Source organism: Copadichromis virginalis, linkage group LG22, assembly GCF_057382275.1.
Source record: "Copadichromis virginalis isolate Kocher_CV1m ecotype Utaka linkage group LG22, C_Virginalis_male_GT1.1, whole genome shotgun sequence".
NCBI lineage: Eukaryota > Metazoa > Chordata > Actinopteri > Cichliformes > Cichlidae > Copadichromis > Copadichromis virginalis.
Window position 1 is genome coordinate 17,939,873 of NC_140638.1, and position 14,487 is coordinate 17,954,359.

General features: G+C 41.0%; 4 protein-coding genes across 4 annotated transcripts; all 4 read left to right on the forward strand.

Annotated features, from left to right (window-relative positions):
• The first annotated feature begins 2,477 nt into the window (after positions 1 to 2,477).
• LOC146683160 (receptor-transporting protein 3-like) lies at positions 2,478 to 4,557 on the forward strand. Its single transcript, XM_085446644.1, has 3 exons — positions 2,478 to 2,645; positions 2,969 to 3,140; positions 3,937 to 4,557. Exons 1-3 carry the CDS (start codon positions 2,630 to 2,632, stop codon positions 4,274 to 4,276), a joined length of 528 nt encoding a protein of 175 aa, XP_085302770.1. The 5' UTR covers positions 2,478 to 2,629; the 3' UTR covers positions 4,277 to 4,557.
• Positions 4,558 to 7,811: 3,254 nt separating this feature from the next.
• On the forward strand, positions 7,812 to 9,052 carry LOC146683161 (receptor-transporting protein 4-like). The gene is made up of 3 exons (XM_085446545.1): positions 7,812 to 7,918; positions 8,040 to 8,211; positions 8,403 to 9,052. Exons 1-3 carry the CDS (start codon positions 7,909 to 7,911, stop codon positions 8,755 to 8,757), a joined length of 537 nt encoding a protein of 178 aa, XP_085302671.1. The 5' UTR covers positions 7,812 to 7,908; the 3' UTR covers positions 8,758 to 9,052.
• Positions 9,053 to 9,389: 337 nt separating this feature from the next.
• LOC146683162 (receptor-transporting protein 4-like) lies at positions 9,390 to 11,091 on the forward strand. The gene is made up of 3 exons (XM_085446544.1): positions 9,390 to 9,474; positions 9,666 to 9,837; positions 10,318 to 11,091. Exons 1-3 carry the CDS (start codon positions 9,459 to 9,461, stop codon positions 10,676 to 10,678), a joined length of 549 nt encoding a protein of 182 aa, XP_085302670.1. The 5' UTR covers positions 9,390 to 9,458; the 3' UTR covers positions 10,679 to 11,091.
• Positions 11,092 to 11,657: 566 nt separating this feature from the next.
• LOC146683163 (receptor-transporting protein 3-like) lies at positions 11,658 to 14,165 on the forward strand. Its single transcript, XM_085446682.1, has 3 exons — positions 11,658 to 11,787; positions 11,981 to 12,152; positions 12,625 to 14,165. Exons 1-3 carry the CDS (start codon positions 11,712 to 11,714, stop codon positions 12,971 to 12,973), a joined length of 597 nt encoding a protein of 198 aa, XP_085302808.1. The 5' UTR covers positions 11,658 to 11,711; the 3' UTR covers positions 12,974 to 14,165.
• The last annotated feature ends 322 nt before the right edge of the window (positions 14,166 to 14,487 follow it).

A 14,487-nucleotide genomic window follows, 5' to 3' on the forward strand; every position in this document is an offset into this window, starting at 1 on the left:
CTGCTGTGACCTGCTGCTGCTCAGTCAATCAAAAAGGAAAGGAAAACAAGAACACCCGAGGCCTTCCCTTTAACAACTATTTTTTTTGGGGGGGGTTTAAATATAGTTTTATATCAGGTAAAATTACATATTTTAGAGGGCTTGGTCCACCTTTGGACATGAATGTCACCAGACAAGACAGATTTGTTCCAGGACCTCACGGATCACTGCTAACTCCTAAGTGAAGTTCAGACCTTTATAATGTGGTTTTGGATGAACCTTATTAGACATGAAACGTGCTTCAGATTCACAGTTGTGGTCAGAAGTTTAGAGACACTCACCTTGAACTTGAATGCCATGGTAATTTTAGGGCTTTTAATAATTTCTTTGAGCTGTTCTTTTTCCAAAGTGGAAAGATTGTACCACGAACAATATTAATAACTTTAAAAGACAAGAATTGGGTGCACAAGTTTGAATTTATTTTTGGATTTTCTCTAATCCATACAGAGTCAGAAGTATCCATACATACAGCCCCACTAATATTTTGTCATTTCTCTGCACCTTTGAAAGTTGCACTTCAACAACAAGCTTCTGGTTCTATTCTGGCTTGATATTTGACTTCTCTTCTTTGCAGGAGGGTTCATTTAGATTGGTTGGTTTACTGGCACGTACATGCTGTTCAGCCTAGTCCACAAATTTTCAGGAGGGTTGAGGTTGGTGTTTTGAAAAGCCAAAAGCTTAAGGTTAATCTGCTTTATCCAATCCAAAACCAGTTTTGTTGGTACACCCAACACCTACCTTAGATTTGAAAAGAAGCTGAAGAAGTGCATCCACTTTGTGCACTGTACCTGTACCACTAGCAATAAAACAGCCCTGCAGCATGATGCTACCACCACCATGCTTGACAGGCACGTGGCCTCTCCTTCATGGTCAATCTTGGCACAATAGCTTTTTTTCCAAACCAATTTCCTGTCACTGAGGGTGACAGATTGGGTCTTCCCAGAGACCTTGGCAAAGTAGCGACATATCTGAATAAACTTGTACTTGCAAATGTATGAACTGATGATCTTGGAGTCAGTACTTGTTTGGAAATTGATCTTGAACTTTCCTGTTCTTCTGAGTATCAGTCAATCCAGTGAGTGCAGTTACGCAAATCCTTTTTATGATTGCAAAGAGAAACTGCCAGTTGTAGTCAGTCATGTGATGTTTACAGCTCTTGGCTATTTTAAATTAAAGTACACTATAGAGCCTTCAGCACCACTTACTAAAAGACCAAAGTGAGTGTATATATAATTTTGATCCTGTGGGGATTAGAGAAAATCCAAAATAAATTAATACTTGTGCACTCAATTATTATTAAAGATATGTGATATACAGTCATTCGACCCTGGAAAAAGAACAGTTCAAAGAATTTATCAAAAGCTCAAGATCACATTAAGATTTAAGTCACTAATGAGTGGATACAAACTTCTGACCACGACTGCAAATCTCAAGAGGTTCTGTTTGTACTAATAACTCTGACTTGAACTCTGCCAAAGTGTCATATGTGGGCTGCAGGATGAAACTGCAGATCAGCAGGTGACTAAGAATGTTAAAGGTGTAAACATGCAGCGATGTAATGATGGCTATCTGCCACAAAACAGGCTGACGAGACAGTTCGACCTATGACTGAATTTAGAGAAATGTACCCTGATCACTGAAGACAGAAAATATCTGTGGATGTTTTTAGCAGGTGACTTTTGTGGGGGTCATTTAGAGTCATCAGTACGACCTTATGTGGTTCCTCTCCCCAGCTTTCCAGCCATACTAAATATGTTATATGTAACCACACTTACGTATCGTAATGGAAAGCTGATCCTGCTTAGAAGAAACCATCTTATGACAGGAGTCCAGAGTCCTTAAAGCCTTGTTTCCACTGAGATCCAGAGGATCATCAGCAGTGGAGCATGGTGTTAGCTATCTGTGTTATACTGCCCTCTACTGGGCGGAACTTGAAAGTGTCCTTAGCGGAAGTTTAAAATAGTTTGCAAATCTCTTCAAAATGTAACAAAAACCTCGAATAATAAACGCAATCCACTGACGAAGGCGACTAAACGTGTTTTTCCTTAGACTTGATAGCAATAAGATTAAAAAATACAAAAGGAGATCTTGAAGAGGGTAAAATAATTGATCAATTGTGAAAAATGATAAATAAATAAACTGTTGTTAACTCCCATCTTGTAATTCTGAGGTTTATTGTTACACTTTCACTGATATTGCTATAAATGAAATCATGTTTTAACCGAGTCTCACATTATTGTGCTGCCCTTTTTTAATGTTTTGACGACTCTGTGCATGATTCAGTGCTGTAGATTATTCATAAAATCCACTTCTAAAATAGGGCACGCATATTCAAACGTCAGGAAAACTGGGATCAAACTGTGGCGCAAACACTTTGTTTATGTTGTTGATGTTTCGCGAGCTCTGCGTCATATTTTCGCACAGACTGAAGGGAAAATGAAACTGATGTTAAGTTTCGATTCCACGCCAAAGCTGATATTAGAGCATATATACAGAAGCTGCCTGCAGGTCAACATTCACGAATCAAACGCTGATTATTTCACGTCGACGTTTCACCTCAGCGGACAGAGTTAATCCACAGCCGAGCAGCATGGGCAGATCCACAGGTAAGACATCATTTATTTCATTGAGTATTTTATTAATTTGAGGTGGGAAAAAAATTTTTTTTTAAATTTCTTGCAGTGTTTGTTTTGATCACCATGGCTGCTGCGTCAGCATTTAAGTAGCCGCGTTAAACTTCTTAATTTAAAACCGAGGAGGGGAAAACAGCTTTTTGATGAGCTTGATGATTTTTTTACATTTATTTTTCACTGTCTGCTTTTTTTTCTTAGTTTTTGCTTTTTTCTATCCAAATGACAGTGATGTTGTGTAGTTTAGTTTGTTTTTGTGTTCTTAGTTTTTCTTTTCCTTTTTTTACTCCTTTGTGCAGAATGGATTCCTGCTTTATGGTTAGACGTCTTTAATGACCTGCTGTATGAGGACAATCAGCTTGATTATGAAGACCAGTGGACTCTCAACTTTAGCTACAGCCAGACAGACACAGTCACCAAGGACGAGAGGAAAAGAGGCTGGAAGGTTTATGCCCACTGTGCCCGTGGAAAGTACGTTCCCTGAATACTCTCAACATTTCTTGCGTTAATTTCCTTCAAATAGAGCCTGTGTGAGGTAACAGTCACTGAAAATATTAATACATATGCTGCAAAGGAGACATAGATACAAATATTTCCTTGCTATGGTTACGCAATCTCCACCCATTCCTGTCCACATGAGCAAACAGCTGATCTGATGACATGTCTGTGTGACAGCTGTCTCACCAAGCAGTCTACTCAAATGGAGAGAAACTTGTTCTGCCACCTGGTTAAATAAGTTACCTGAGCGAGTTTCTTCTTCTAACCTAAAATCAGAAAGAAAGTTGGACCCACGAGGTGCCAGACTGCCCACTAAAGCCTTGTGTGTCTCCTAGTCTGTTTTCCACTCAAAGGAAGCACAACGTTCATTTAATTAATGAGGAACAAGGGAGGAAAGAAGCAGTTCATTTTCTAGAAACAGAACTGAGGATTGCACAAAAAGTCTTATCATTTCTTATTCCTCGTGGTTTATCTCTACGTGGCAGTCACACCTCAATAAGCAAATGATAAGCGTGAGAAAGAAGGGGAAAAGGACTGATGTGGCCTGTGGTGATTTGTCATCATCCTTCCATCCAACCTCAACCATACTGGCCCCATCCACCCTCCCCTATAAAGTCATCTGGCTGGAAAGTTATACGGTTTAGAAGAGCAATATGATAAAGCAGCTGCGATATGGGAAAAATGAACGCCTGCACTGAGATAGCAAGGTTAGTGATAACTACTAGGCTGAAAATAACTCTGTGCTCTGTATCTAATCACTTCTCCACAGATTTCAGTGTGCGTCCTGCAGAAAGACCTGGCCCTCAGCACGAGTGGTGGTGTTGTTCCGGTACCGGCTTCAGAGGGGCCGCGGGACGGTGATCATGCGGCCCTTCGGTCAGGCCTGTCGTCGGTGCCAAGATGGTTTTGAGCTTGGTGGATTTTCCGAGAATGAGGTGGAACATGCTCTGCTGAGGGTGTTTGCCAAAATCAGGAAGAACTGCTACGGCGAGGATGATGATGACGACGATGTGTCATCCACAGAGTCCACCGTAGTGCGGACCAGACCCCACGAGGACACCCTGTGTGAGGCATGCTGTATGGGCATTTGCTGTCAGGATGACAGCTAGAAGTGTGTGCATGCGTGTTTGTGTGTGTGTGTGTGTGTGTGTGCGCGTGTGTGTGTCTATCAAAGTGTGAGTGCCATGACAGCCTCCTTTTCCAGTTTGCACATGAAATTTTCTTCAGCAATTTGAAGTTTAAAGGCTCTTTACTGTTATGAAGGTTCTTGGTCGGGTAAAAAAACAACAACAAAAAAACAGGACCAATCACCAGATATGATAAATTTTCTATATTTTTTTATTGTATTGTATTCGTACTAATTAAGTAATAAAATTTTGTGAAATTGTGATCAAGTTGGGTTTCTCCGATCTATTTTTTTTATTTTTCTTGAATTGATCTTTTACTGTAATAGACATGAGAATAAATGGGATTTATGGGATGGGATTTTATAGAAGCTGAAATTAATTTAGATCATCCTTCAAAAGAACTGCCCAAAAAAAGTTCCTGCAGATGTTTCAGGATGTCTGACGAGAGGAAAGATTTGGTTCAGGAAGGATTTATTTGCACGTAACACAAATTTAGAGTAACCTGAGTCAAATATGGAAAAATCCAGCACTGTCATTATGTTGAGCTGAGCTACAAAACTGCTGGCCTTGATTTTTTATTTTTTTTTTATGGGAACGTGATAATAAACTTAAACTACACATAAAAATATAAAACACCACAGGAAGCTCGAGTCCACAGGAATGTTAAAGCCTGAACTACTAAACTGACATACGTGTGCACGAATACTGGTTCAATGACTTCAGGCTTCCTATTCTGAGCACCTCCCATTGTTTTCATTTATTTTCATTTTCTATTGTTGTTACCGTGTAAAGTCAAAAAGGGAGAGCAGCGAAAAATATTTAACAGCGAAAGTTTAGAGCATATTTTCACTTTCAAAGAATAATTTACAAACATTTCAATTATTTTCATTCATTATTTTTTGCACAAATATTGTGTAACCACAGAACACAGAGGCACAAGTATAAAATGCATCCAAAGCATCATTAATACAGACATAACACTAAATATATATTATTTCCCCTTAATTTACTAGAAATTAATAGACAACAGTAAAAATCACCTGTGAAGCTCTAAAACTGGGTAAAAACAATTAGAAAAGTTTGATAAGCTTTCTTCTTCATCCAAACATTCAGGAATGAGCCAAAGATTATAGTTATCACAGAGCTTATCAGGACAGACATGCAGCAGTTTTGCTGAAGGTGACTGTGCTCCGGGGTGTTTTAACAAAATACACAGGAGAAAATTCCCCACGGGTGTGAAGTGCTTTCAGATAAGAATGCCACAGCGCAGAGGAAAGTCACAGGAGAATCAAGAACACATGAGAAAACTCAACTTCATATTTAGTTGTTTATGTCAGGTAATAAGTAACACTTCAGGACACTCTCCTGACTCCTGCAGGAGCTCCTTTATTTCCCATATCTGCATCTTTTGACCTGGCACAGGTTTTGCACTGGATGCACTTCCTGATATGAGCAGCAGTGATAGTGCACTATCATTTGATTCAGTTTATCCTATCTGTCCAGAAGTTGATTCTGTTCATCTGGACGTAGCGTTTTCAGTGGGAGAAACGCTTCGTCACTCATCCAAGTGACTTATTCAGTCTCAGCTGACTGCAGGTTTCCCCAACCTTATAAACAGTACATTTGCACAATGACTGAAACCAGCCCACTGAAGGAACAAAGGGCTGTGAGGTCAGTTCCTTCATCATAATTATGCAAATTCTCATAACCGTTGATTAACAACCACTGATCAACCTGCAGTCAGCTGAGACTTCCGCCGGGTTGCAGGGGCAGCAGCCCGAGCAGAGAAGCCCAGAATAGGAACATGAAATATCCTGAGTTTCAGTATCTGTTAGTTTATTGAAATAAAAGAATACGTAAATAAATGAGTGTGTGTTAGCCCTGCGACAGACTGGCGACCTGTCCAGGGTGTACCCCGCCTCTCGCCCTATGACAGCTGGGATTGGCTCCAGCACCCCCCGCGACCCTGAAAAGGATAAGCGGTAGCGAATGGATGGATGGATGGACGTAAATAAATGAGTAATATTAATAATAAAAACTTGCCTGGTGAGGCATTTATTGAGACTATGGTTGTCTACAGGACTAAGAGTGGCTGCTTGTTTTTATTGTTGTACCTGTACAGATGTTCTTGCCTCTGACATATGTCCTCCGTGCATGAACGATAAAAACTAAAACTGAAACATTTGCAAACAATAAAAACTAAACTGAAAAGAGCAAACACTCTGGAAATGAACTGAAACTACACTGAATCGAGAGGAAAAAGTCCAAGTAAATGATGCAATAGTGGAGACTGCATGGAAAAGGAAAGCAATGTTAAGTTTCGCTTTCCAAACACACACCTGAGAAGGTGGAACTGCCCTCCTCGGGCAGTTTTACAAAAACTGCTACCACCAGGAGGGTGACAGTGGGAGGTCATCATCAGAGCCTGAAACGAGGACCAAACCCCACGAGAAGAACCAGGCATGCCGCATGGGCATTTGCTGTGTGGATGATGAGAATGATGACTAATGTGTGTGTGTGTGTGTGTGTGTGTGTGTGGGGGGGGGGGGGGGGGGGGGGGGGGGGGTTCTTTTGGGATTTTTTAATGCATTTTGCACACAAACCTTTCCTTCATATTTTAACGTTACCAGTCTTTTTGCTTCCCGTGAGCTAGCCAGGGAGCACAGCCGTTTATTGACATCTGCAGAAGAACACTGCCGCTAGCTAACTGCTCAGCGCGGCAACAGCACAGCAACAACAACAACACACAGGGCGCCCTCTGACCCCGGAAGGGCACACCGTCGCAGCGAGAGGGCGTCACCCGTCACTATGGCCTGCTGCTATATCCTGCTGCTTTTACACACGCACTCACATGCGTAATAGAAGGGGGGGGGGTTCTTTTGGGATTTTTTAATGTATTTTGCACACAAGCCTTTCCTTCATATTTTAAAGTTACCAGTCTTTTTATGATACACATTAATTGTACCGTATGTGATTCTATTACTTTTGTGGTTTTCTTTGTATTTGATTTGTGGCTACTAATAAAGTCTTAAGTCTGATCAAGTCTTCTTTTATGGCTTTTATTACTTTCTGGATTTGTTTTGTGAGACAGAAATTACTGCACTTTTACATGAATAATCTCAGTTTATCTGTTTATCGCACTCATCTACATTTTAGATGAAGTTCAAATGTGGTTAACGTTGAAACTACACATGATTTATAAGTGATTAGTACACATGATTAGACATGAAAAGCAAATGAGGTTGTGCAGTTCTTGACTGTTCTTGACTAAAGCACGAAGGTGACCGACTGACTTTTGCCCGTGATGTTAGGCGGCGATCATACACTGATACCCTCTTAGCCAATTCAGTTTTCACCCACAGCCACCAAAAATCTACAAAATAATTAAATGTACCAGTTAAATAAGAGCACACTGTGTTGTAACCGGCTTGTTTAGGTCGGACATGGCTGCATGGAAAATGAAAGCGATGTTAAGTTTCGTTTTCCAAACGCACAGCTGCTCTCAGGATATAAACAGAGACGCTCCAGCAGCAGAGCCACATTCACCACTCGAACAACATCAGCGACTCATCGCATCAGCTGGAAGCTCTTCAGTTAACAGACAATCGATCAACATGGACACAGGTAACATGGTTTAGCTTAGAATTTGCACCTGTGCTGGTTGTTTGGATCTTTGGTGTACTGTAAAACAGACCGCTTTGCTTTGTGACAGCATCAGCTTAACTTATCGTCTTCTCTTGTCCAGAATGGACCGCTTCTTTATGGTTGGACACATTTAACGAACTGCTGAATGAGGACAATGAGCTGGACTATGGAGACCGGTGGACTCTCAACTTCAACTACAATCAGACAGACAGAGTCACCGAGGAGGAGAGGAGGAGAGGCTGGAAGGTCTCCACATATTGCGCCCGTGGAAAGTATGTGCCGCACGTCCTGCATTTATAAACTTTCAAATATGCAGGTCATATGAATACATGAGTGTTTGTTCGCTTTATGTGGCGCTCACAGTATTATTTCAACCAGAGTCGTAGCTATTCAAGTGGAAAGAGCAAGATGCAAGCGCGTAAAATATATTTGGACCTAACACAGTCTAATCGTTTCTCCACAGTTTTGAGTGTGCATCCTGCACAAGAACCTGGGCTTCAGCGCGGGTAGTGTTGGTGTTCCGGTACCGGCTGCTGAGGGGCCAGGGGATGGTGATCATGCGTCCTTTTGGTCAGGCCTGTCTTCGCTGCAGAGGCAACAAATTCAATCTCCCTGGTTTCGTGAAAAAAGAGGTGGAACAAGCCCTCCTCAGGCAGTTTTACAAAATTCGGAAAAACTGCTACCGCGAGGAAGATGATGATGAAGATAGTGGGAGATCATCATCAGAGTCTGAAGCGAGGACCAAACCCCACGAGAAGAACCTGTGCCAGGCATGCCGCATGGGCATTTGCTGTGTGGATGATGAAGATGATGATTAATGTGTGTGTGTGTGTGTGTGTGTGTGTGTGTGTGTGTGTGTGTGTGTGTGTGTGTGTGTGTGTGTGCGCGCGCGCGCGTAAGATGATGATTAATGTGTGTTTGTGTGTGTGTGTGTGTGTGGGGCGGGGGGGTGTTCTTTTGGGATTTTTTAATGCATTTTGCACACAAACCTTTCCTTCATATTTTAAAGTTACCAGTCTTTATATGATACACATTAATTGTACTGTATGTGATTCTATTACTTTTGTGTGATTTTCATTGTATTTGTGGCTACTAATAAAGTCTTAAGTCTGATTAAGTCTTCTTTTATGGATTTTATTACTTTCTGGATTTGTTTTGTGAGGCAGAAATTACTGCACTTTTACATGACGCACTCATCTACACTGTAGATGAAGTTCAAATGTGGTTAGTACACATGATTAGACATGAAAAGCACACACCCACCAAAATTAATCTTTAAAATAATGAAATGTGCCTTGTAGCCAGTTTAATAACAGCATGCTCTGTTGTAACCGGCTTGTTTAGGTCGGACATGGCTGCATGGAAAATGAAAGCGATGTTAAGTTTCGTTTTCCAAACGCACAGCTGCTCTCAGGATGTAAATAGAGACGCTTCGTGCAGCAGAGCAACTTGATAAGCATCAGTGACTTATCGCATCAGCCAGAAGTTCTTCGGTTTACAGAACAAAACATCGAGAAACATGGCCACATCGACAGGTAACTTTTTAAATGTATTTTTTTTTTTTTTTTGCGGCAGTGAAACATTTCTTTTGATTAGGTGTGCATCACTTGCACATCACAGCACACCATTTCTTCTGCTTTTACACAACATTAAATAACACTGATCTCTGTAAAAGTGTATGATTCACTGAGATCATCAGCCTAACTTATTTCCCTCTCCTGTCCAGAATGGACTCCTTCTTTGTGGTATGACACCTTCAATGAACTGCTGGATGATGACAGTGAGCTGGACTATGGAGACCGGTGGACTCTTAAGGTTAACTACAACAAGACAGATGAAATCACTTATGAGGAGAGGAAGAAAGGCTGGAAGGTCTCCACTCACCAAGCAAACGGAAAGTATGTTAACTTATAAACAATAAAAACGTAAACATATGTAAAGTAATAGTTACTGAAAATGTGAAACAACAGCAAGACAACATAAAAATATTAAAAATATATAAAAATATATAAATCCATAGCAACAGCATAGCAAAACCAGAAGAAAAAAAGGAGGCAACATGTTTCAGACTGTGGGTGTAGTTGTAGTTTTCCATCTCCACCTTCTCTCTGATCACATGAGTGTGCAGGTTCTCTGACAAATGATCGTGTGACTGGGAGGAGGTTGCACACAGAATCAAAACAATGTCATTCTGTGATTAAAAAACTGGTTCTGCTGCTAAATGTAATTTCTTTATGGTGACTCAGAGAACCACACAATACTGTTTGAGCCACAGACTCATAGGGAGGCTCAGTTACTACATGTGGAAAAAGCAAGCTATAAATGTAAGTACATAAAAATAAATGTGTACCTCACAGCATGTAATCATTTCTCCACAGATTTCAGTGTGTATCCTGCAAAAAGACCTGGGATTCAGCGCAGGTGAGGTTGGTGTTCCGGTACCGGCTGCTGGGGGGCCAAGGGACAGTGATTATGCGTCCTTTTGGTCAGGCCTGTCTTCGCTGTAGAGGTGACAAGTTCAATCTCCCTGGTTTTGACAAGAAAGAGGTGGAACAAGCCCTCCTCAGGCAGTTTTACAAAATTCGGAAAAACTGCTACCATGAGGAGGATGAGGAGAAGGCTGAAGACAATGGAAGACCATCATCAGAGTCTGAAGCGAAGACCAAACCCCACAAAAACCACCTGTGCCAGGCATGCCGTGTGGGCCATTGCTGTGTGGATGACAAGGATGATAACTAGAGTGTGTGTGTGTGTGTGTGTGTGTGTGTGTGTGTGTGTGTGTGTGTGTGTGTGTGTGTGTCTACTTGTGTGCTAAAAGTGCTCAGAGAAACTCTTTTCTTGTTTACTGGTTCCTGGGATACTCTATCTGTTTTGCACGTGAAGTTAACAGTTTTAAGAGTACGATCCACATTCATGGTGCAGTATATGATCATATCACTTTTGTGTGCGTTCATTGTATTTTGTGGCTATTAATAAAGTCTGATCAAGTCTTGTTTATGGTGTTTGGTGTGTTATGGATTTGTTTTGTGTGGCAGACGTGCTATAAATTGCTGTACTTTGCATTCATCTATAGATCAGATCTTTTTTCCACCCCATTTATTTGATAGTCATACCAGATACAAGTAAAAACATGAAACCAGAAATGCTGGTATTATACTAAAACGTACATGCCATAGAAGTAACAATGGTCAGTTTTAGCTGTCAGGGAAGCTTATGAATGCTCCCAAATTCTAACAGCATAGCAAACCAAGGTACAGCCGGAGTCATACTAAACTGCAGGCTATAGAGTCAGTCTTGCAAATTCTCCCAGATAAAGTAACTGCATGCAAAGACTTTTCACCCGGAACAAGCAGCAAAAATAAATGCAGAGAGGAGGAAGGAAATCCCCCAGACATGGCCCAGACTCTCGGCACAGCGACAGAGCCCACTGTCACAGCCCTTTCATAGACTCAAGAAATAATCTCATATAGTATGAAGGTAAAAGTTACGGTGATTTAGAGATCATTAAAATGTGTTCAGAATTTGGAAAACCGCTGATGATTCATCTCATAGATCACGATCACACTGCTCTCCCTACATAAACCTTTATAAGTTTGGTATCTGCAATACTGGCCGTGTATTTAGTTGGTATGAGTTCAAGATGTGCACTATCTCACACTAGCAGCACAAGTCGCTAGACGGAACGTGAATTCTAAGTTTCGTTTTCCACACATCACGCATAAATAAACAGAGGCTGCCTGCAGAGCAGCATTCACAAGTCAAACTCTGTCTCATGTCAACGTTTCATTTCGTCTCCCAGAAGGTCTCCAAATATCAGACTTTATGTATCAGACCATCGAGATATACAGGTAACACACCAGGCTACTATTTGTTTCTTTAAACGCGTATATGGGTGATTGATTTGTAATTAATGCATTGCATATTTGTTTTGATCAAGGCGTTTAAAAGCGTTTCCTGTGTTCTTGTAATGACAAATATAAGAGTGATTTGCCTGTAGGCTATAGCATAAGCCTAACGTCCTTCCCTCTCCTCTTTGTCCAGCTTGGGCTCCTTCCTTGTGGACACACACCTTTGAGGAGCTCTTCTGTGGGGATAATGCGCTGGACTATGGAGAGCCATGGTCGCTCACCTTCAGCTACAAACAGACAGACAAATTATCCAAGAAGGAAAATAGGAGAGGCTGGAAGGTCTTCTCCCACTGCGCTTATGGAAAGTATGTTTAATTTAATGAAATCATATTTACCTTACACTGTATGTAATAATAATAGTAGAAACTATGCTGGAAAGAAAAAGGCATCAATCATGTTTCAGGTAGTGGGTATAAATTGAAAGATTGTCTTGTGCTTTTTCCGTCTCCACCTTATTCATGTTCACGGGAGCAGGTGGGTCACCTGTCGAGGTTATTGTGTGACAGGGAGCAGCAGTGGACGGTATTAAAACAATGCTATTCTGTGGGGAAAACAGGTTCTGCAGTTTAGTTACAGCGATAATTGAACAGTTATCTTGCTTTATTAAGACTCTGACGATTCGCATGGTATGATTGACCCAGCGAATCAAAGCTTTCCGCTGACGTGGCAATCTGAAACTGAAAAACATCAGTTCAAAGCATTGATGGGACACAGACAGAGTTACTAACCTGAAAAATCACCATTGACCAGAGTCTATAGTCATAATTTCTCCCACAGTTTTCAGTGTGCATCCTGCAGGAGGATCTGGCCTTCGGTGCGTGTGGTGCTTTTGTTCCGTTATCGGCTGAGAGGCGGTAAGGGGGCGGTGACCATGCGGCCTTTTGGACAAGCCTGCCGGCGATGCCAAGACGATAATTTTCATCTCCCTGGTTTTTACAAGGAAGAGGCGAAAGAGGTTCTGCTCAGATTGTTTTCTGAAATCCGGAAGAACTGCTATGGACAGGAGGATAAGAATGAAGAAGGTGACTCAGGCGCTACGAGACGGAGGTCCAAACCCCACGAAAAAACCCTGTGTGAGGCCTGTTGTTTTGGCTTGTGCTGTCAGGATGATCAAAATGTTAAGTAGTGTGTGTGTGTGTGTGTGTGTGTGTGTGTGTGTGTGTGTGTGTGTGTGTGTGTGCAACAGCGAGGTGTAAAGAGAGTGGCAGTCTGGTTGTTTGCTGTTTTCTTGAGATCTTTCTTTTCTAGTTTACACACAAAAGTTTCCTTAATGAGCTGGTTTATTCATAATTATCTAAGTTATTGATAATAATAAATAATATGAAAACCTTCATTAGCAATAATAAGATTTCATCACTGTTGTGTGTTTATTTTGGACTTTGTGCAACCTGAAGGTGTGTCCTGATTATTTTCTTGGTTTGTTTGGTGTGATGTCTTGAGGTATAATCCAAAAATTGTAGTTACTGTACTTTTACTTGAATTGGTTTATCAGGAGGGAGGAGGCTGGGGGCAAACCCAGGACACGCTGGAGAGATTATATCTCTCGGCTGGCCTGGGAACGCCTTGGTGTTCCCCCGGATAAGCTGGAGGAGGTGGGCTTCTTGCTTTGGCTGCTGCTGCCACCCAGCCCCGGATAAGCGAAAGAAGATGTATGGATGTATGGATGGGTGGTTTGCGTCATCATTCCACTCATCTGATGCTTTTTTTTCTCACCACATGTATTTGTTATGTTTAGCAGACAAAGGTTTCACATGAAAAACGTGAAACATGTGATGCTGATATATTAAAACAGGAGTTTTAACGATGCTGTGATACCGTTTCACTGCTGAATGACTCAGACACTTACAAGCAGATTTCTGATTGGCCCCAAATTCTCACAACATAACAAACTAATTACAGAGGTGTGCAAACTATATGTCTGCATGTGTACCTACATTGCATGCTCAAAAACACAGAGTGGGTACATCAAACAGTACTTTGATCTAGTTTTTTTTCTTGTTAGTTGCACTTTGTGTTACAATCTATGCATATAATTCTATATTGTATCACACTGAAGTTATGATGTTTATGGAGAGGTTTTATTAAACAAGCAAATAAATAAGTTTCGCCTTGTTCATTTCCCAAATTGCAACTGTGGTTATCACATCCCACCAAAATCTTTGGGGGAATCTTTGATATTCATTTTGTAACTAAATAGATAAATGTGCACAACCTGTAAAGGCTGAAGGTTTGACTGTGTGATCATATATCTCAATATCAAAACTGAAGTTGAGATTTCATTTTATGCTCTTATATTAAACTCTTTATACACTTGTGCATTTCCTGTTCCTTTTTGAGGTGTTACTAGGGTTAGATGCACTTCTCACATGTGATGACTTGTAAAGTTGAGCCAATCAAAATGTGGTGCATTGTCTCAGGGTGCAGGGTAAGGGGACAAAGATATAAAAATGCTTTCCTGGCCTATGATCATTTATGTTCATATATATCACACTGGTAATTTGTCAAACTCACACAAGGAATTAACCCCAAAGTGTTTGTGGCAAATAACATAACAGTTCAGTTGTTTTTACTAGTACAGCGCACTGGTGGGTGATTTTGTGGGGTGGTCTGGAAGTAATCATCTGCTTCTGAAAGAGGATG